At 41.1% G+C, this 23787-nt stretch overlaps 1 protein-coding gene across 3 annotated transcripts; it reads left to right on the forward strand.

The window, feature by feature from the left end:
- Window positions 1-391: 391 nt before the first annotated feature.
- Window positions 392-22508, forward strand: naa15b (N-alpha-acetyltransferase 15, NatA auxiliary subunit b). 3 transcript variants are annotated; one of them, XM_061679349.1, is made up of 20 exons: window positions 395-587; window positions 4756-4840; window positions 4931-5035; window positions 7812-7969; window positions 9045-9179; window positions 11400-11553; window positions 11794-11913; window positions 12017-12112; window positions 12249-12355; window positions 12602-12674; window positions 13883-14052; window positions 14129-14281; window positions 15391-15519; window positions 15622-15835; window positions 17675-17868; window positions 17960-18068; window positions 18202-18300; window positions 18447-18590; window positions 21602-21699; window positions 21802-22508. In XM_061679349.1, exons 1-20 carry the CDS (start codon window positions 489-491, stop codon window positions 21997-21999), a joined length of 2640 nt encoding a protein of 879 aa, XP_061535333.1. In that variant the 5' UTR covers window positions 395-488; the 3' UTR covers window positions 22000-22508. The 3 variants fall into 3 exon arrangements, with proteins under 3 accessions (XP_061535335.1, XP_061535334.1, XP_061535333.1); XM_061679350.1 differs by lacking the exons at window positions 21602-21699; window positions 21802-22508 and having other exon boundaries at window positions 394-587; window positions 18407-18572; XM_061679351.1 differs by lacking the exons at window positions 17675-17868; window positions 17960-18068; window positions 18202-18300; ... (1 more) ...; window positions 21602-21699; window positions 21802-22508 and adding an exon at window positions 16193-17193 and having other exon boundaries at window positions 392-587.
- The last annotated feature ends 1279 nt before the right edge of the window (window positions 22509-23787 follow it).

The raw sequence follows: 23787 nt of genomic DNA on the forward strand, positions 1-23787 counted from the left end.
GGCATAGATACTTGGACCCAAAAAAAATACATCATTTGTATTGTTATTGTTACAAAATGAGCAGACATCTTCAATAGTAAAGTGTGGTCTCATTAGTTCTTTATAGATGGTTAGATGTTACTCATAATTTCAAAGTGTGTTTTCTTCGTGTTAGGGGCTACTGAGAGTTTAAAATACATACTTCTTAATTTGTTTACGTTAATCTCATCAAATTGACTAGGAATGCCGTTTTTCTTTTGTCTTTCAGGGAATGTTTTTGTGTGTCCATTTCTTGCAGTCAGTTGTCCGTGCAGCTCAAGTCACAGGCAGCCGCCGCCATTTTGAAGGTGTCAGTCAGGTTTTCGTCAGTGCGTCAGGGCAAAGAGACGAAGGGAGAAAGCCGAGCAATCGAACTGGGGCGCCTCGGCCAAGCAAGCCAGCGAGCCGGCCGGGCCCGTCACTCGGCTCGACTTGTCGTGCCTGTTCGCGCTAGCATTAGCTAACGTTACATGTGCTGTGAGGTCGAGGGGGAACTGATCTCATCTGCTGCTACAATGCCGACAGTTACTTTACCACCAAAAGAGAATGCTCTCTTTAAGAGGATTTTGGTGAGTTGCTCCCTTCAAAGTGGCATTATGATAAGCGGTGTCAATTTGGAGTCCTGGCGAGTTTGCAGAACCACCGGCGGTGCTCGGGCTGTTAGCACATGAGCTAGCAAAATGGGATCATTGAATGGGTGAGCTAGCCCGGCCCTGAACGTCGCTGAGTGTCACAAGAAGGCAACCGGAATGCTTGGCCGTTGTTTTGTTGTGATGGGTGCCGCCAGTTTGTTGATATTTCATAATACATGATGGTTGAAGTTCAAGCAACGTGCGAATGTTGTTATGTGTCCATCACCACCAGTTAGAAAAGAAAGCCTGGTCCCATTATGGCTAACGAGCTCATGGAAGCTAAGAGTTTGTCTCGTGGTACAACTGTGTGTGCAGTAGGACTTATTGTGTCCCCCCCCCCTTATGACTCGGTTGGTTGTTGACTTGTTTTCTTGGTTTGTCTCGCGACGGCGCGGCTAACGTAAACATATTTACAGCGAACAACTGGGACGTTCGCTAACAGGCTAATGTTAGCAGGCTAGCTAGGTGTCTTAATTCACCAATTTGGGCAGTTGTCGCTCTTAATCTGTTTGCGAGGCTTTTCCTTTGTGGTTCAAGGTCGCTGCTTGGGTTTAACGTAGTCTTGCTTTTGGTTCAAGTGTGCCACGAGGGGAAAGTTAAGAGTGAGTGGAGTTATCTCCGGCATGATTGTGTCAGCAATTCTGTAGCACCTTCGGCCTGTCTGCCTGCCCGCTGTACTTTGGCAGCAAGCGAGGCGAGCTCCCACCCGTGCCCTCGCCCCCAGTCCATGTTTAGAGATGTCTGTTGTTCTTTAGTCGTTTGCGGAATGTTCACAACTTGGTTCTGTCTTGTCACAGCATATGTCTCCGTGTGTATATAGTGTATTTGAAGACAGTACTTTGTCTCACTCTGAACAGTTCTTGTAAACTGACAGTGCGTCAAGCGTTGGTTAGCAACATGAGTTGAGAGCTGGACTACATGCTGCCTGCCCTGTGGGTTGAACAGTCGGCACGTTCCAGTTTGACATCACCGCACACTTGAGTTCACCATCATCGTGTGGCAAACACAGCCAGCCTTTAGATTTTGTTCAAAGTAACTTTTTGTTTAAAAATGAAAACGAGTTAATACAAACATGTACTTTCTTGGCTTGGTATATTATTGGTGATTTTCTTAACATAGAAGTAGAGGGCTGAGCTATTATTGGGGGGCGGGCTTAATGATGAGGGCTGCACGATACTGAAAAAAAAATGACATTCTAATTTTTTTTTGTAACCCTGCTAATATGTATTCGGGCTATCCATTATTATTTTTAATCACACTTGTATTTTGATTCATAATGACTAATCACAGGTGCCAAATATACCACACACACTGCCACATTTTACTTTGAAATGGTATTTTAAACTTGTTGTGCTTCGATGAAACGAGTTCAGTACTGCACAATATGCAAATTACCTTTGTTTTCGCTTCGGGGTGACATTTGAAGGAAAATTTGGCTCTGAGCACACAGTGGAAGTCTCCTCACCTATTTTTGCAGTGGGTAAGCATTGACCTGATCACTGACCTTAAAGCAACCTTGCAATGCATTTCAGATATCCATCGATGTTTAAGGTAAAGGAGTGTGTGTGGTCAAAATAAATTCTGTGATTGATCTGAGTTAATACATGATTAATACGATAATGTTTTTGTGATTAATCCGGAGTTAACGCTGTAACTTCAACAGCACTAATTTTATATATATTAGGCTTTACGTGATCAGGATTTTTGGGGCCGGTCACCGATCAGCGAGTTTAAAAAAACGATAACCAATCACCGATCCGTTCATAAGACGGAGCAATATGTCTATTTAATTGACTTGTTAATTTACTGTATATACTTGTGTCCTGTATACTGAGTACTGAGTATTAATTCTCTAGTCCAGTGATTCCCAACCAGTGTGCCGTGGCACATTAGTCTGCCATGAGCAATCTTCACGGGTAAAATGGGAAATTATAAAATTTTACTTTTTTGTTTTTACAAGAAATAATGTATCTTTGTTCCTTTTTTTTATGCCAGTGAGGCATAGTGACAGACAAAACCAATAAATGCTTTTATTAGATGGCACAGTACATACAGTAATTACTGTGTATCTACTTTTTGTGACATTTTTGTTTGTTTGTGTGCCGAGAGATTTTCCAATTGTAAAATATATATGCTCCGTAAAGGTTAGAAATCACTGCTCTAGTCAGGTCATGTATTCTAATCAGTCAGGTCAAACCAAAATTACAACATGACAGAAATAATGGGTGCTAATTTACTGTAATTGAATTACTTTATTGTAATTAATTAATTTTTAATTGTAATTATTAGTTCACACACACCGAAACTTTAGAGCATGGTTCGACATAACAGCGGCATGTTTGCGTACAACCGTTAGTGCTAGCTTTCTGGGCTATATAACATTTTGTTGCCTGATTGCGAGCCGTATCGTATTAAAAGTACATGAACATACCTCAAGCAATCCTTAAATGAACGTAATCTCCCGAGCACCAGTGACCACCACCACACGTTTTCCCCCATTTTGTTCTTATAAGACACCCGTTGCGATGTCGTCATGGTAACAAGTGTACCCGGTCACGTTTGAGTTGACAAGATAAAGCCCCGTGATTATAAAAAACGGGATGCGAAGATTTTATTCCAGTAGTCTGACATAGTGCAATCGTGAAAGACGAAATTTGTCTTGTCGTCTGATCGACGCATTACGTGTTGTCTGTCTCATTTGTTTGACTCAGAGGGCCCAACTCTTCTCGTGAGGCCTCCTAACCCTCTTTCCCCAGGAAAATCACTTATTCTTTCGCATTGGCACAACCATATGATTGACATACATTTAAAAATGATTGCATAAGTGTACCACCATCATATGAAAGTATTGTTTATGATTATTCACACTATTTTGCAAATTATTTACCAGCAAAACAAAATAATTTGCCTATTTTAAAATCATAGTCCAAAACAGAACATGGCTAAATCATTATTACTGCAAATATTGTGCTTTATTTTAAGGGGAGTTTGTTTTCCTACAGTATCCTCTTTAAATGAGTCTGGGCTTTTTAACTTTGGACATATCTTCATATGTCTATGCTATAAACAGGGTTTAGACAGACAGATGTGTTAACTTTGCTAACTTCATAATGGTTAAGAGATTTGCTATGACTGTGTTTGTAATAATGAGTGAAATGAAAATGACTAATTAAGCACGCAATCTTTGCAGTTGACGGTATCATCATCACCCCCCCCCGCACACACACATACACACAGGCCCTTGCAGTTTTGCCACGATTATATGTGACGTCACTCGGGGAAGCAACTTTTGGTTTAATTCCCGTGACAAATGTAGCCGCATCGATAATGTGTGTACAATGAAAAGCTGTCGGTCGGTTTACCGGCTTAACAGACTTTACAAGGTAGGTGCGGGCTAGCTAGCGTGACACCAACCATCCAGATGAGTTGTTAGCTCACTTGTCATTTAAAATGATTAAGTAGCGTTCAAGCGTCAATATAGGTACGTGGTGGTCACTTGCCAGACACAACGGGGTACATTGTGGTGCGCATGTACACGACGGTGCTGTTGATTTATAGCGTGCCCTATCTGGAAGTCGCCTTTAACGCAAATGGAATTCATAACCATGATTGAGATGGTGGCCGACTGGTTAGCGCATCGGCCTCACAGTTCTGAGGACCCGGGTTCAAATCCGGCCTCGCCTGTGTGGCATTTGCATGTTCTCCCCGTGGCTGCGTGGGTTTTCTCCGGGTACTCCAGTTTCCTCCCGCATTCCGTAGGTATGAATGTGAGTACGAAAGGTTGTTTGTTTATATGTGCCCTGCGATTGGCTGGCGACCAGTTCAGGGTGTACCCTGGCTCTCGCCCGGAGTCAGCTGGGGTGGCTCCAGCACACCCGCGACCCTAGTGAGGATAAGCGGTATGGAAAATGGATGTATAGCTTGAGATGCCATCAGAAGGTCCCATATCTATCTATCTATCTATCTATCTATCTATCTAGCTCTCTCTTTCGCTCTCTCTCGCTCTTTTTTTTTTAACCAAGTCAATCTGTGCCTATTGAGCTTTCACAGAGTTTTATGTGCTCATGTGATCTCAATGTCTTTTTTTTCCTCACCTCTTTAACAGCGATGTTACGAACACAAGCAGTACAGAAACGGACTCAAGTTCTGCAAACAAATCCTGTCCAACCCCAAGTTTGCAGAACATGGAGGTTGGTAGCCAAAGTGTGTGTGTGTGTGTGTGTGTGCAAGAATGCATACATCAAAATGGCCGTCTTTAATCATCCTGGTGTACTTTCCAGAAACCCTGGCTATGAAGGGCTTGACCCTGAACTGTCTGGGGAAGAAGGAAGATGCTTACGATCTGGTGAGAAGAGGCCTGCGCAATGATCTCAAGAGTCACGTCTGTATCCTTAAATATTTTTCAAACGGAATTAATTTAATTAATGGGCTGGTGGTTTCATGTTCACTGACTCAATTTGTGTGTCAAAGTGATGGTCCAGGCTCCCTTGGCAGTGGGACGCCCCGCAAGACGATTTGGGTTGGCAACTGGGTTCAAATTTCAGCTTGGGTCTTTCTGTGTAAAGTTGTGCTCCCTGTTTATGGAAGGGTCCTGTTAAAGAAAAAAAAAATACCCATAGATGTAAATGGGAGCATGAATGGTTATCTGGCGCTGTGCGTCGTAGCTGTATGATTTGGGTGTAACCTGCCTCTCACCAAACGTCAGCTAGGATGGGCTCCATCTTCCCTGTGAGTCTGAACATAACAACTTCAGTAGCTACTTTCTGATGACGTTTTATACAGGTTGTGCAGCGCAGTTTGTGAAAAATATTCTTGCAATGGCACTGTGCATCTTCTTTCGAGAGTTTTAACAAGCTGTTTAAACCACTCTGTTCCATGGGTGTGAAAGAAATCAAATCTTTCGTATTGTAGTATCAAATGGCGTCAGTTATTTCTTTCCATCTTTTCATATTGTAGGGCATTTGTGCTTCCGTTAAGGACATCTGCTTTATAGTGGCACTTGTCGTGCTCTTATTAGTAGTCTATTCCTTTTTTGTGTGTGCCATGAACTGTTCATATTCAGTATCGTGATTATGCTTCGATTGTTGAAAACGAATACATTTGTTCCCTTTGGACACAAACTCATTTTCTGCACTGTTTGCTCTTCACAACTTTTGGGTCCGCGTCATCCTTATTGTAACCAGTGTGTGTCCAAACAACTGACGCAGAATTCCTTTTGTGTACAAGCTGCTCACGTTGTACTGTCGGATCAGTATTTGCGTTTTTCTCAATGATGCGTCTGTGTAGAGGAATGGATTGGACAATCTCACGTGGCTGCTGCTGCTGCTTCTGCTGGTTTTCTGGCAGCCTCACGCTTTGTGACACCTGGCTGCCTGTCGTGGGGGGAGGGGGCAAAATAACCTACATGGAAGTTTTACGTCTGTTAAAATCTTTAAAAGGTTCGATTAATTTTCAATCAAGGGGCAAAATAACCTACATGGAAGTTTTACGTCTGTTAAAATCTTTAAAAGGTTCGATTAATTTTCAATCAAGGGGCAAAATAACCTACATGGAAGTTTTACTTCGGTTAGAATCTCTAAAAGTCAGGTTCGATTAATTTTCAATTAATCGCCCAGCACTAGTGTCTGTATATCTGATGATTTGTGACAAGAGCTGTTTTGTGTGAGGCCCCAGAACATTGTGATACTGGACACCATAGGAAAGCACTTGTCTAAGTGGAGTATAGTGAGCACATTTGCTCTTTGCTTTCTTACCCTCTCATGTATTGATAGTGTAAACCCTTATTATAGCCCAGACTATGATCCCAAAACATTTTATCTCTTCAAACTCATTTTACAACTTTACCCTTAAAAATAAATGGGTTACAGATTATTTCCACTAACCCAGGCTAACAGGGTCCCTGACATAGGCGTTCATTCATTCATTCATTTTCCGTACCGCTTATCCTCTTTAGGGTGGCGGTCATGCTGGAGCCTATCCCTCTAGGGGCGAGGGTACACCCTGAACTGGTCGCCAGCCAATTGCAGGGCGCATATAAACAAACAACCATTCGCACTCACATTCACACCTACAGGCAATTTAGAGTCTTCAATTAACCTACCATGCATGTTTTTGGGAGATGGGAGGAAACCGGAGTACCCAGAGAAAACCCACTCAGGCACAGGGAGAACATACTATACATTCTAGAACATAAAACCACACAGACGAGGCCGGATTTGAACCCGGGTCCTCAGAACTGTGAGGCAGATGTGCTAACCAGTCGTCCACAGTGCCGCCCAAAGGTGTTCAAATCAAATGTATTTATATACCACTTTTCATACATTACATTACAAAGTGCTTTACAGAGATAAAAACAGAAAATTAAAATAAGAAATATACATGAACCCACCCCTTCCATCACGACATATAAATGCAAAACACAACCACACGAACACACGCACTCCCATGTACACACGTACGCCGAATATATAGGTTAATGGTGTAGACCTGGCAAGGCACTGAGGTTAGTCTCTGTCGAGATTTATCACATCACCATACTTCATTGACACCGATGACTACTTTTCTATTAGTTAAAGCTCTTGTGGCATTTTAGAGCATTATAGAAAGAGAAAAAAAAAGTTTTGAGTTTTTCAGCAAATAGGTAACGATAACTTCTACGAAAAAGTGCAAATAGGTGATTTTGTAAACCGCAACTAGGTGGTGATTTACTGTAAAAAGGATCAGGTGGCATCTGGTGGTAGAGTGTTAGATATTTTTTTTTATTGGCTTGCAAGACTATATACATACAGCTGGACAAACCTTGACCAGATAAACCTTCTTTTAACACAATAGCAAACAAATTTACAGAGGGCAAAATTTCACCACAGTATATACTGTACTGGGTTTTGGCAAAATAAATAAAAATTTTGAAAACTTTAAAACAAATGGTTGATTCATTTTTTCAGATTTATTTTTTTAAAATTCTATTATAATAAGTGTGTGGGGGCGGAGTTTCTCAATTATTAGGTTTCTGACTTTTAAAATAAAATAAAAAACCTGGCCATCACTTAAACGTGTCAGATCTTCACCCAGCCTATCTTCCAAGTCATGGGCAGAGAAGCTCGTGTGTGTGTTCTGCTGTACAGTACATTTATATGCTCCTTTACTCCATGCGTCTCCCAGGCTGGCATGTATACGGTTTATTACAGCGCTCTGATAAGAAATACGATGAGGCCATCAAGTGTTACCGAAATGCACTGAAGTGGGACAAGGACAACCTCCAGATCCTCAGAGATCTGTCCTTGCTGCAGATCCAAATGAGAGATCTGGAAGGCTACCGGGTAAATATCAATACAGGAACAAAGGCTCGATGGCTATAACCAGAGGTGGGTAGAGTAGCCAAATATTGATCTCAAGTAAGAGTACTGCTACTTTATAATAATATGACTCAAGTAAAAGTAAAAAGTAGTCATCCAAATATTTACTTGAGTAAGAAATTACTCAATGAAAAAAATGCTCAAGTAAAGAGTAATTTGTGAGTAACTTCTGATTTTCATCGGACCATGAACATCAAATAAAAAAGAATTATGTATGGGAGTCGACATACACCTGCCACCATTTCAATTTTTAATTGCCAAAACAAACAGCAACACATGCCTTGGGCCCTACAGAAACATTATTTGCTTTATTCACTTAAATTACTTCATGAAGAAGCTGTTTGCTGACCATACTTAGTGATTGAGTCTGTGTGCGCGTGCGCTAATTTTCCCACATCCACTGCCAAAACAACAGCAAAAACATCTGCTACCTAACGCAAGGTGTTTTCTCAAGTTGGAAGTGGGCTGAAATATCAAAGTTTGGGCAGTCGCAATTTAAGAGCTGCATGACAAAGCTGTTGTTTTTTGGTCTGTAAACACACTCGTCCAAAATGACTAATTTTGATTGGCTCGTGAAGGCTCCGTGTGTGGTCATGTGACTGCCTTGTCGTCTGATTGGTGAATTGGGAGTCAAATGACAGTGTTCACGTTTGATTGGTGTAACGAACGCCCTATGCAGAAGTCGAAGATGGAGTCTAAAAATACACACGCACGCATGAATGGATAAATAAAAGTAGCGAACAGCATGTCGATCATTGGAACTGAGTAAAAGTATCGATCCTTTTTTATAAATACTAAAGTAAAAGTAAAAACTACATTGCATTTTAATTACTCTGACAAGTACAGTTTATCGAAAATGTTACTTGAGTAAATGTAGCGCCTTACTCCTCAACTCTGGCTATAACTTAAATAGAAATTCCTTAAGTGTAAAACCAACAGTGTAGGGTTAAATTACTTGAGTCTCTTCAAGTAAAAGAATGTCACTCTGCTAGTTCGTCTGTGAAGACAGATAAACCTGTGTACCGCATTGTTCTTGTAGGAGACAAGGTACCAGCTGTTGCAGCTGCGTCCTGCTCAGCGAGCGTCCTGGATCGGCTATGCCATAGCCTATCACCTCCTGGAAGACTATGAGATGGCAGCAAAGATCATTGAGGAGTTCAGGAAAACACAACAGGTTTGGAATACTTTTGTAAATATATTCACAATGTAGAGCTTGGTATCTGTAAGCATGTCCTTTGCATCAATAACACAATAGAGTGATGTGAAGTACAGTACGTGCAGGTCTGTGACTTACAGGGCCTACACTCGCCATCTAAATCCCGATTCGTATTTGTGTTGACAATAACGAATTACCTAACGAAGCAGAATAGAATCGTTACTCCTTGTACTATTCTGAAATAAAATGTCATAGTCCAACGAATGGAAAAATCCAATTTCATTATTTGAAAACTACCTATTGAACCGAAAAGAGAGTACGCTGGCAAATATTGGCTGCTGCTTCTCACAGTGGAAAAGTTTTTCTTTGTATTTTAAAATGGCTTACTTAAACAAAGATCCCTCATTGTACGGTGGCCAAAAGTAGATTCCGGGCTGGTTTTGCGCCTATCGGTGCCGTAAATCCTTGTTAGGGGGGAACAGCTTCCTTTTTTTCTAGCTAGCTGGCTTACGCACATCATCTGCCATGCTGTGTTGAATCAACTTTCTTCCATTCATTCTGCTGCGGTTGCCCGCGATGGCTCCTTTGCAGTGTTGGTTGCCGTTGCCATGAATATCTGTGCAGCTCTTCTGGTTTGGCTATCAGACACTAAATTCCATGGAGATCATCGTCGTGGTGGAGGGTTATAGATTTCCTTATCGTAGCCGCTGTGACTATGGAGGCCAACTGCAAACCCATGCACAGTAACTATGCGCAGTAAGCCAAAATGCTGGCCAAAAACAAAGGCTAAAAGTTGTAAAATATTTAGTATTTTATTATAGTAAATGCAGTGACACCAGTTGCAGCTCTTGTCAAAATGGAGTAGTATGAAATTCTAAGATTCTTGTTTGAAAATTTTAATTTGCTGATCGCTTTTCCACACCCACTCAAATCACTGATCGAATCACCACTGATTTGTGTATAACCCTAGTTACTTAATTCGGATCTCGCCAGTGATCGGCAAATTAGTTTCCGATTAACTTCTTAATCCATACCGAAAAACTTGAGTTCTTTAACTGCCAGAAAATTGAATAAATGCAAGGAATGCTATTCCGTAAAACGATTTGTGGCTCAAATGATAATTGGTATGTGCCACTTTGCACCATATCCATTCTCTACAATAACGTAATTAGCTATCAGTTTTCCTAAAGACCCCTTCTTTCGAGCACATTGGTTACATAGAATACAAAGGAGGGGGTTTGTTGTCACCCAGCACACAGTTGTGTAGCAGACACATCAGCGAGGAGCAAATTCATTGTACTGCTGAATATATGGTGTTTTAGTCACAAACACCATACTGTTGTTTTTGAGTCATGTCATTTCCTCCACTTCTGACACCCACTCACCTTCCTCTAAACACATATTCTCAAATGGGATCCCCCAGAGCTCTGAAAGCATCGGTCGCAGTTTATCATTAAAAAAAAAAACCTAGTTTACAGTTTATGTAACTGACGTTTTCTTTTGTGCGGTCGAACTCTTAAACATACGCCATGGCGACATCACTGTTGTTCCAGTCAAAGAACAATGGTTTTGACGTAAAACCCGTCTACCCTTAGCAGTACAATTAATCTGATCCGTGCCGAAATGCCTGCTGCATACCTTTGTGCCAAGTAACAACAAAGACCCCTCCTTCATATTTTGTTTTCATTATCCACGGAGGACAGGGTCTTGAGGAAAATGGTGGAAGTTATATTTACTGACTTTTCTGGCAATTAAAGCCCTCAAGTTTTTCTGTCCGTTCATTTTGAAAGGAGCAGGAAGCTAACTGGAAACTAATTTTCCAGTCACTGGGAAGATCGGCAGTACACCACAGACCTGGTGCAAGGAGTCCATTGATGTAGTTATTGCACATCTTTTTTAATCCTCAAGTCAGTTATTTGCTGTGCACCAGCAATTCACATTTTATCAATCAGTCTGAGTTTCAGTGCGCACAATCAACTAAACTCTTCAACTGGGATTCCTGTATGTTTGTTTGATTTACCGCTTTGGTGGATGTTCCTGTCATCTGGTGATTACAGTGGCATGAATTTAAAAAAATAATAATTTTCTGTTAAGAACCTGGAAATGCATTTGTCAGGATCAATGCCAGTCCATTGTTTTCTACCACCACCCCGACCTGCTCACGATGACTTGTACACATTACTCAGCAGTAACTTTTCTGCTTTTCTTTGTGTATCAAATAATGTGCGTTGTATGTAGACATCTCCTGACAAGGTGGACTACGAGTACAGTGAGCTGCTGCTTTACCAGAACCAGGTGCTGAGAGAAGCAGGTCTTTACAAGGAGGCTTTAGAGCATCTGTCAAACTATGAAAAGCAGATTTGTGACAAACTGGCAGTGGAAGAGACGAGGGGTGAGTCAAGTCTCTCAATGTCAGGCTGACTGCACAATAGACACCCCCTCCATCCATCTGAAGTTTTAACATTGAAATGCTGAAATTTTTGCTATATAGTACATGCCGCTAAATGTCTATACTGTTAGTCGCTGGCTGTGTTAGTGGCTCGGTTGAGTGTGTTTGTGATTTTAATAAAAAATTGCTTCATTTGGAATCAGCTACATTCTGGGCTCGGTTGTATATGTGTTTCGCCGTTAGGGGAATTGCTGTTAAAGTTGGAGCGTCTGGATGAGGCTACAGATGTCTACCATCGCATGCAGGAGAGAAACCCAGAAAACTGGTCATATTATCATGGCCTGGAGAACGCACTAAAACCAAGTAAGATGATGTTTTTCCTTTTTAGAATCACCAGCAATGAAAGCTGTTAAAAACTGAAATGTCAGTGTATTAAATTTCCATTTCTTCTTTGTTACTTTCCTAGGCAGTCTGGAGGAGAGACTTAAGGTCTATGAAGATGCCTGGGAAAAGTTTCCAAAAGGCCTTGTTCCTCGCAGACTCCCCCTCAATTTTCTTACTGGTGTGAACAATAATCAGTCTTCTACTAACAAACTAATAGTAACTCCACTTCTAAGAACAAGCTAATAATAGATTTAGATACTTATGGATGTTACCCCCCACCTTAAATCTATCACACCACGTCTTTCATCTTGTAGGTGAGAAGTTCAGAGAGTGTCTTGACAGGTACCTGAGGATGAACTTCAGTAAAGGATGTCCACCTGTCTTCACCACCCTGAAATCTCTTTACAACGACAAAGAAAAGGTGACATCAGTGCTTCAGTGATGACTGTTAACTATTTTTGAATAACACATTTCTTCCCTTTCTCACAATATACACTACCAGTCAAAGGTTTTGACGCATTTTCTCACGCTAGTGAATGAGAAACCTTGTCCTTACTTTCAACTGATAGTGGAAATATTGCATTATAAGTTGCTAAGCTAATTATTAGATAATATTAGTTGGTTTGAAAAACTGTTACTTTTTTGAGTCAGTACTTTTTAATTGCAGGTGTCAATTATAGAAGAATTGGTGGTCGGCTTTGAGACCTCATTAAAAAGCTCCAGACTGTTCAGCCAAAATGGTAAGCGCAAACACCTGAGCATATTGCAATCGAAATCCGTTGACAGGAATCGTCCAGCTTTCGGCTTGATTATCCCAGTCACTCAACGACACTAAAGGGAGAGTTTGACATTTTAAAACTGCTAGCAAGATTTGAATGTAGCCTCACTTCAATACGCCCTTCCCCTCTCGAGTCTATGACCAAAACCACGCCGCTCCTGACCTGAACATGCACAAGATGTCCACTGTAAACAAGCCAATGCTAGAATTGCCAATGCTGATATGTCAGTAGCATGGCTTATTCGTGATGGGTTGCAAAAAAAACTAAATGTTATCAGATTGAAGTTTTATTTTTTTGGAATGTACAATCAAAAATCAAAACAGGTGATACTACTAACCTGTCGGGCAGAAATGTTGCTAATTCCGCATTTGTTGTGAATCCTCTCAACTGCCTGTGGCTCCGTTACCTCTGAAAGGCCACTTCTATGTGTAAAGGAGGCAAGCAAATGTGCTGGTCGAGTACAGGAACAACTTGGGCTTTTAGTCTCGCGGTTAGCGCATTCAGCTCTGAACCGGTGACGATGATGGCGCCTCGTGTTCTATCTTGGATCTATCCAATTCCTTCTTTTTAACTTTATCTGCTAACCAGAGGTGGATATTCTGCGATAACTTCACCAAAGCTCCTGAAGCACCCGGAAACAAGTCAGTGCAAGGCTGTGGGGATGTGCCTTTGACTGCACAGCAAATGATTGACACCTGGTCAGTCACACCCTCTGTCTCTGATATGATGTTTCTCCTCGGGCACGTCGGTTCCTTAAAAATCCAATTAGAGGTAAAAGATGGGGCCAGAGAGGGATGTTAATTTATTATTAGTTTTTTTACAGATCATTTTACCAATGTTCTACTGTCAGGTTTATACTGAAAGTAGAAAAAAGTTGTAAATTGAAAACTCCCCCCGATAATAGACAGGCACCTGCAAGTTGCAGTGATTGTGATTAAAAGGGCACCAGTATGATGAATTTTGACACTTTAAAAAAAATAATAATAAATAACAATAATCTTATTCAGGCACAACTAGCCCAAGATGTAGGCAACAGCATTCGTATAAGAGGGGCTACTATTGTAGTCGCAGGGCTCTTCTAATAAAAAAATTGACAACAGGCATTCCTTGTTGCAGTCTGATGCATACTTGTATCAAGATAAGATTACATTTTCTTCCCCCTGTCATAGATGATGGTAAAGAGGAGCCACCAACAACATTGCTTTGGGTGCAATACTTCCTGGCTCAGCACTATGACATGGTTGGCCAACAGACACTGGCTCTCGAGTATATCAACGCAGCCATTGAGAGTACGCCAACCCTCATTGAACTCTTCCTTATCAAAGCAAAGATTTACAAGGTAACCTTTGCTGTATCACATCACATATTGCTGTCACTGTATATCGTTGCGATATTTATTGTTTATCCTCTGCCAGCATGCGGGGAACATCCGAGAGGCAGCCCAGTGGATGGATGAGGCACAGGCTCTGGACACCGCTGACAGATTCATCAACTCCAAGTGTGCCAAGTACATGCTGAAGGCTGGCATGATCAAAGAGGCGGAGGAGATGTGCTCCAAGTTCACACGGGTGAGAAAGCGTACACAATTACATGCTGAAAGCAGGGGGGGGGACGCAGCATGGTGGCAGATTTGAGGGGGAGAGAGGGAGAAAGTGGATCCAACATAGTGTGAAGCTAGCACCGCTTGGTAGCCAGCAGGCTAAGTAAGCAGCAAATGACCAGCGTTTTGAGAGCGTAGGTTTCGGGGCGGAACATACGGTACAACTAAGTCAGCGAGATAAGAGGGTTCTGACCCGTGTAATATTTTATAAGTAGCAGGACCTTAAAATCCCATCTCAAGTAGACCTGGAGCCAATGCAAGTTGGGCAGATTGGGGGTAATATCGAACTTTTTCATCCACGTCAAGTCTTGCAGTGTTTTGTACAAACTGCAGGCTTTTAATACAAGATGTGGGAAGACCAGAATCCTGTCGATCTCCCACTCTCTTCTTCCATCACTCGTGAACAAGACCCCGAGATATTAGAACTCCTCCACTTGGGGCAGGATCTCATCCCCGACCCAGCAAGGGTACTCCACTTTTCCGACTGAGGACCACGGCCTCAAATTTTGAGGTGCTGATTTTCATCCCACCCGTTTGACCCTTGGCTGTGAATCGTTCAAGCCAGAGTTGGAGATCATGGCCTGATGGAAGCCATCAGAACCACATCATCTGCAAAAAGCAGTGACGTGATACGGATGTCACCAAACCGGACCCCCTCAAAACCCCGGTTGAAAACGAATCCGATTTACTGCCGGCAATGTGGACCAAACTCTGAAACTGGTCGTCATGTTTTTATTGTTTAGTTAAAAAACCTGCAAAAAAATGTTCCTCAAAATTAGAGTTGCTCTCAAATGAAGAAATGATGAGCAAAACTGCTCCTCAAAGAAAAAAAAAAATTCAATAATACGAAATAAATATATATAAAATATAATAACATTGAAATGCCCCAAAAGTGGTTTTAAATATTTGCTTTTATGTTACTAGTAGACTAAGATCTATTTTGAACTGGCATCAAAATATAGATCATTATGAATAGGCCGTAAGGCTCTATCTACAATGCTTGCATATCTTGTTTGTTTCTTGTATCTTAGACACGGTAATTGAATGTGTCATTCATACCTCTGTGTCTTTGTCCAGGAGGGGGCATCAGCAGTGGAAAACCTGAATGAGATGCAGTGTATGTGGTTCCAGACAGAGTGTGCACTTGCCTACAAGGGTATGAACAAGTATGGGGAGGCTCTCAAGAAATGCCATGAAATTGAAAGGGTAGGTTTTACTGAACAGGGATGATGCCTTACAGTTGTGTATAATCTGCAGATTTTATTAATTTCCACATCACATTTATTCCTCTCACATGTGCTGATTCAGCATTTTGTGGAGATTACGGATGACCAATTTGATTTCCACACCTACTGCATGAGGAAGATGACGCTGCGCTCATACGTGGACCTGCTGAAACTTGAGGACGTGCTTCGGATGCATCCCTTTTATTACAAGGCTGCCGTCACTGCCATTCAGATATACCTGAGCCTCCACGACAATCCTCTGACTGATGACAGCAAGGAATTGCAGGCGGACACTGGTAAAGAAAAAACCTTTTGGTTAATTTTTTTTTTTTTTGGTTAATTTTTCTATAAATGTTGCCTGTTAACATGTAACCTTTTTTTGCATTTAAGACTCAGTGGTTTATAAGCATATTGTACATACAAATATGAGAGAAAAGAAAAACTGCCAACCTTACTGTAGAAAATAAACCCAAGTGGAAACAGTGCAAATTTCACATGAAAACAAACAGTTGTATCATCGATTTATGTACTCAAAGTTCATTCGCTGCGGCCCAATCGCCATTTTCAATGGTCAGGTCCAATGCCAACTTGAAGGCATTATGGTAGGCGTTATGTCAGAAGAAACCTACAATCTCTGGTCTAAATGACTACAGGCCTGTCGCCTTGACATCTGTGGTCATGAAGTCCTTTGAAGGTCTCGTGCTGGACCACCTGCAGTTTGCCTATCGAGCGAACAGGTCTGCGGATGATGCAGTCAACATGGGACTGCACTTCATCCTAGAACACCTCAACAGTGCAGCGACCTACGCGAGGATCCTGTTCATGGACTTCAGCTCAGCGTTCAACACCATCATCCCTGAACTCCTTTCCTACAAGCTTCTCCAGCTCAGCGTCTCACCTGCCATCTGCCAGTGGATTTACAGCTTCTTGACGGGCAGGACACAGCAGGTGAGACTGGGGGAGGCCACAGCAGTCATTGAATCAGTCCTGTGTTCATCCATCACAGTCTGGTTTGGTGCTGCTACAAAAAAGGACAAACTCCGACTGCAACGGACAATCAAAACTGCTGAAAGGATTGTCGGTACCCCCCTACCCACCCTTGAGGACTTGCACGCTGCCAGAACTAAGACAAGAGCGTGCAAAATCCTCTCGGACCCGCCACATCTCGTTCACCAACTCTTCCAGCTCCTTCCCTCAAGTCGGTGCTACCGATCAATGCAAAATAGAACTAGCAGACATTCCAACAGCTTCTTCCCTCTTGCAAGCAACTTCTTAAACACCGAACCTACAATTCCATTGCAACACGCTTGAGTTTGTTGTCACATTTCTGTCGGGCCAATTATATATTACTCATGCACTCACTGTAGTAGTCTCGCCACGCTGCACTATTTGCATATCTGTTGTTGACCAATACTGGCCACTCATGCCAGAGTAGCATCTGCAACATTTGCACAATCAACATTGTCCCAGATTATCACACTACTCGCTTGAAGTCTCGGCACCCTTTGCACAATGGTCATTGCACTGGACTATTGCAATATTAGTCATTCGAACTGCTCTAAGTGCGAGAGGACTCTGCATCTTTTTGCACAATTGTAAAAAAAATAAAAATGTACCAGCATTACCAGATAACTAGTAACCCTTTATTGCTCAGTGACTGTTTTTTGTCAATGTCTTTATGTCTCAAAAGTGTTCTCTGTCAATTGACTGTCTGTTGTCGTACTAGAGCGGCTCCAATTACCGGAGACAAATTCCTTGTGTGTTCTTTGGACATACTTGGCAAATAAAGATGATTCTTATTCTGAGAATTATGACAGTGTGCGCTTGAGCTGAGAATATCTAAGTACTCAGTACTGATCCGAATGCTTCAATGTGTGTGGATTTATTTTTAAAACATGAACAGTTAACACTTAAACGTTGAACAATTCATGAACAGTAAACATGATACTGGTGAGTTAAAGAGAAGCTAAGAATACACGATAACGTGACACTGTTGGGATCAGGAATATCCGCAAAAAGGCCGCTTTGTCGTTTAAGCCGTAGTGTTATAAACCTTCGGGTGGTAGTGGCTTATGGCCCAACTCTGAACTGTACTGTAATTCTTTGTTACGACTCATCTCGTTACTGTCCTGCAGCTAACCTGTCGGACAAAGAGCTGAAGAAGCTCAGAAACAAGCAGCGGAGAGCTCAGAAGAAGGCCCAGCTGGAGGAAGAAAAGAAGAATGCAGAGAAGGAGAAGCAGTTAAAGAATCAGAAAAAGAAGAAGGAGGATGACGATGAAGAGATTGGGGGCCCAAAAGAGGAGCTCATTCCTGACAAATTGGTCAAGGTTTGTTTTAGATTATTGTATCGTAAAGTGTTTCAAATTGCTATGTAGGTCACAGTACGGTTAACTGTTTGTCCTGACATTGTGTTTGCAGGTAGAAAATCCACTGGAAGAAGCAGTCAAGTTCCTGATACCTCTCAAACACCTTGTCAAAGATAAAATTGACACACACCTACTGGCATTTGAAATCTACTTCAGAAAAGGTTGTCATTTCACCTCAATGGGATGGGAAGGGCTGTGTAATTATTGTGTATTCTATGATCATTGAAATTGCTGTTAAAAGATATAGCTTATTTATGAATACTTTATAATTCGGTTTGGGTATTGTCTTTTCAGAAAAGTACCTGTTGATGCTCCAATCAGTGAAAAGGGCATTTGCCATTGACCCAGACCACCCATGGCTACACCAGTGTCTAGTGCGCTTCTTTAAAGGAGGTAAAATAAATGAATTTCAACAATTTGCATTTCTGTCCAACTGTGCTTTCTCTATGTATACTATATATACTTAGTTCACCTGGCTGTTGTTTTTACCTCCATCCAGTCACACACAACTTACACTCAGCTGTCTTCCTTCTGCTCAGTCTCAGAGAGCAAAGAGCTGCCTGAGGTGGTTCGGACAGTCTTGAAGCAAGAAGTCACTCGACTCTTTGGCGACAGCAACGCTAAGAGCTTCAACCAGGCCTTCCTCTCCAAACACTCCAACTCAATACCGCATCGATTGGCTGGTATGTCTTTGTGGGGTGGAGGAGCATGTGCGCCCGCACACACACACACACACACACACACACACACACACACACACACACGTAGTGCTGTGCGATATGGACAAAATGTTATATCTCGAAACCAATATTTATCCCAATGTAGTATTTTTCCTTGAAATTTCATGAAATTAATGGCATATTTTATTTTACACATTTTATTTATAATACACAATATAATGAATAAAATATAGTGTAAATAAAAATACAATAAAACACAAATATCTAGTGAAAAATTGTTGTGCTCATAAGTTTCCATACCGTGGCAGAATTTATAAGGTGTACCACTCTTCAAAGAAAACATGAATTATCAGACAAAACACGATTATTTTATTTAAATTAAACTATATGGCATTTCATAATTGGACAATCATGAAATAAAACAGCACTAAAGAAAATGAGATGGTCCCTGTTGCAAGTTCGTTCTTAATACCGTGTGTGCCCCCCCCCCCCCCCCCCCATTTCAATTTCCCTCCAATATTTTGTGATAACGTGGTTGTGGGATTTTCTTTGCATCCCAAAAGGTCTTCTTGGCAGTTTTTGTTTAAATCTTTGTTGAGCGACCTGACTGTGGCTTGGTATCAACAGAACCACTAATTTTCCACTTAATCAGAGTTTGAACTCTTTAAATATCTATTTTTTAGTTTAATTTAGTTTTAGCTCACATGTCCTTTGACATTTCTTTTACTTTCCTAATGGCTCAGTATCCAACAATGTCAGTGCAGCCTTAAATGAAATGTGCAGGGCTCTCAAGAGCTTTAAAACATGACTATTTTATACAGACTCTCATTACAAACAAGTCATGGGTGTGGAAACCTGTCCTTAATAGCCATTTAAACCTGTGTTCTCAAAAATAAACTGTTTTCAATTCCCATCACCACGTCAACTCTCTCAGGCTTGAAACATTGGATTTTACATGTAACTATATACTGTTAAAGTACTGTGCCATGTACTGTTTTATTTATTTATTTTTTTTTTTTTTTTTCCCCCATAACTTATTGGTGTTGATGTAACGTTGGTGCTTTGTCGCAACTCCACATTGTCTCTGTATGGTTCTTCATGTCGTGTTTTTAATTATTAGAGAAGATTCGATGTTTTTGCTAGCAACGACTTGTTAGTGGCATGTTTTGGAGTTTACCATTTTCTGGTCGATCCGACTAAAGCCAAACCATTGAATTACGGTTCCCACTTTTCAGCAGTCAAATGCTTGGGCTGTTTCCACTTTTTCTGTTGTTTACATCCATGTTCTTCCAACTGTGATGTAAACAAGTATTTGCGGGTGATGTGAAAATGCTACCACAAAGTAGTAGCATTGCTGTGGTTACATTAACCTTTATTCATTGTTAATACAATGTTAGTGTAGCACCCAAGGTGTAGGGTGTCTAAAGTCACTCTTGTCACACAAAAACTCTTACTCTCTTGAAGCGTATGCACACTGCACAGACTCAGTTTATTGAACTAGCATGTGAACAGCGAAACATAAATAGGGTTGGGAATCGTTTGAATTTGAGCAATTATGGTCCTGATTCCGGTTCCAAACGGTTCTCGATTCCAATTATTTTAGGGGGCTGGGTCCAAAACGTTTGCACGGTTTAAATAAGGGGTGTCCAAATTATGATCATCCATTTTCTTAGCAGCCCGCAGCATAGACTAAAATTAACATTTTACTCGAGGCTCTTTATAACCAATATCAATATCAAACCTATGAGCTAAAAGGCAATGTATGTATAATTAACCCAATTAATTGTTTCAGCTAAAAGTTAAATTTAGTATTGTTAAAATAGTTATTTGTGACATGTTTTATCATGTCAAATGTTTAATGTGCGCAAGTTTTAACTTGAATTCCTTTTTTAAGCATGTAGGCTATTATTTTGAAGGGTACACACTCAGCGTTTTGGCACGAAAGATAACTTCACAAGACACCGGTAAAAACTAAAGTTAAATGAGATGGCATGAAAAAGAGTAATGAATGGAACCAATTGCTCTGTAAAAATTCCTTTACGTACCCACCGATGGGACACAAGGTTAGTGTTTGTGATATTGTGAGACGTTTATGTGAATTTATTGTGATGTAAAGTTTCTAATTTGACCTTTTTGAAGTTTTAGCGCAATGTTAAGCTTGTAATGTGACTGTTTCCACTTTCTTTCCAGTATGAAAAGTAAAGATATTTTTTATTTTTGTGTCTGTTATCAGCTCTTACATTTGGTTTGAAGACAAATAAATGCTAAATACCATCAGTGGAAGAGTGCAACCCATCATTTAAGTTGTTAGCTACCTCAGTGTTGGCATAGATGTATTTTATTGTTTCACACGCACCCAATTGACTTCACTGAAGTTCCACGCGGTATAGGCTGAGGCTCATAGCAGGAAGCTTAACCTTTGCACAATATAATCTTATTATATGCACTGAGCGAACTGGTCATTTATTTTAACAAAGTTAAGAAACACTTTTGTTCCCCCCTGCCGTTGGACACAAGCACGTCTTCATGTGCTTTCTTCATTGGTTTTCGCCACTTTCTTCTTCAGGGTCGACGGACTGTTGGCATCGAAACCTTTTTAATTTGAACGATTCCGGGAGAACCTGAATGTTAGACGCGGTACCAATCGGTTCTCGATTGTCGATGCCCAACACTAAACGTAACAGTCATCTCTTTAGCATATCATCAGTGCGCCCTACTCTCCAGGCATCACCAATCAACCCCCATTTAATCCATAATTGGATTAGTCATGCCTGGAGAGTGGGGCACAAGAATGACGTAATAGAATGGCAACTTCTGTTTTTGCGGACACTACATTAGTGTAGCATCAGAGCTTACACAATATCCCACACATAAAAATAACAATATAAACAATAGACGCTTATATCATACTCCAGAGATTATTATATCGCACTTCGATATATATTGTAATATCACACAGCACTACACGCATGCACATAATCAGATGACAAATAAACATCTTGTCTTTCCTGCAGCTGCTAAGATGATGGTGTACATGGACTCGTCGACACTGTCAAAGGCAGTTGAATTGGCTACCGCACTCGATGAGTCACTCAACAACAGATCTATCCAGGCATGTTTATTCATGGATTTGTGTGCAACACTTAAGTAATGTATGTAAATGTAGTTCTCTCAATGAACAGAGTTTGATTTCAGTGCTCTGTTTTTTATTCAGATCTGCACAGAGGTCCTGGAGAATCTTCGGAACGGCTACCTGGGTGACTCTAAGGAGTGTGCTGAGTCGTATCGCGCAGAGTGTCACAAGCTTTACCCCTACACATTAGCTTTCATGCCCCCTGGATACGAGGAGAACACCAAGATCGCTAATGGAGACGTTTCCACAGAAACAGAAGAGCTAGCCAACGAGATGTGAGCATGACCAGACAAAGGTGGATGAGAAAAGGAATAGGGCCTTGCACAGAGCCTTGTGGTACGCCTGGCAGTCATTTTATAGAGCCAGACACACGGGAAGCGAAATAGATGTTTCGTTCTTTGGCTCAGCTTAAATTGGGTCTGACCCGGCATGGCTTGGCTCTTTCCCATATGCTGAAAATCAGGACTGTATGCGTGTGTGTTTGCGTGTGTGTATGTCATGGGTGTGACTGAGTCTTGAGCATGTGTGCGGTTTTGTTTATTTGTGATAAAGGGGAGGAAGATAACAAAATGGCCATTTTACTTTTTTAATAGCGCAACCGACCACACTGAATATTAAAGAAAACCACAGTTATTGGCAAACGTTAGGGTAAAACTGACCTGACTGGTTTCTCTGAGATGACAACCACTGGAGTTTGACTCTGCTGCTTCTACAAGTCCATCGGTTGTTTATTTTACAAGCAAAGCTAATTTAAAAGAAAAAAAAAAAAAACGGGACACAGCTGTCACTTGGGAGCAATAGTCCGCTCAGTGAATTTGATCCAACAGGTCAGCAGGAAGCTGAGCAGAAAGAGTTCATGAGGACTTCAAGTAGATGCTAAGGACATCCATCAAGCACAGGTGAATTTGGATCTGCCGTAACAATCATTTCAGCACCAGTGGACAGTCATTCTACTCACCACTGTGCAGCAGTGACAACACGGCCTGACTTCTTTGGGAAGGCAGCCTGGAAGAAGGCACTCCCCTTGTTGTATTATTATGGTCTGTTACTACAGAGCGGCTCGTAGCATAGAATGAAAACTGCGAGGTTGTTTTCTCTGGTTCTTATACACTGCTACTACTACTACTCGACATGTTCACACTTCGGGGAAAGTGGTGTATCTAAGCAATATCATACACGCCTTCTGTCCATCATGCAACAGTCATGATTTTACATCAGAGTCAAGTGGTACCGTGTTGGGTTTTTTGCATCTACATTATAACTCATGCAGAAGGGTCTTCCATTGAAATCCAAAAGACTCTTCGGAAGGTAAGAATTTGTCATCCAAACCTGTTCTCTGGGGTCAAATATTAAAATGCAAAGATTTCAGCACCCATAATTTGCTCCGTTTTCTTTTGTTAACCCCATTTCCCTTATTTCTTGCCCTTTTCCCTCGAATTTGGGTTTGTGAAAGAATTTGGGTTTGTGAAAGATGACATCTGAGATGGCAATGTAAGATATCTCTGGATTTTTTTTATTAAAACGAAACAAAGGAAAACTTGGGGTTTTTTTTCTTTTGTTTTAAATTGCGTTTGTTGGTGTAGTTAGACTGGTGGTGTCCTAGTTCTAAAGTCACACTGATTAAGTGTCAATCATTGCCAAGCTTCAGTACAAATGAACATTTTATAGACAAACCTCTGAGTCTAACATAACGGTCCATTTCTGTCTCATTTCTGTGTGCATTATATCATCTGTTGTTACACAACAGAATGTGAAACTCCTCCCTCATGCAAATACATCTTGGAACAGTTACAGTTAATGCGCCATCTCATTTGAGACTAAAACGGTTTGGGCTTTTTTGGAAGGGGTTAATGATCATGTCAATAAAAGAACAAGTCGTAAAGATCTTCATTCTTTTAGTTTTCCTGTAGATAATGGACGATATTGGACATTCTTACCATGTCTGAACGTTTTATATACAGGTGTGCATACATGGGTGCACTGTCGAGTGGTCATAAGAGCCATCAGAGGACAACATGGCAGGGAACGACTTGATAACTAAAGCGGCTGTATGGAAAGACTGAGTAT

Source organism: Phycodurus eques, chromosome 6, assembly GCF_024500275.1.
Source record: "Phycodurus eques isolate BA_2022a chromosome 6, UOR_Pequ_1.1, whole genome shotgun sequence".
Taxonomy (NCBI): Eukaryota; Metazoa; Chordata; class Actinopteri; order Syngnathiformes; family Syngnathidae; genus Phycodurus; species Phycodurus eques.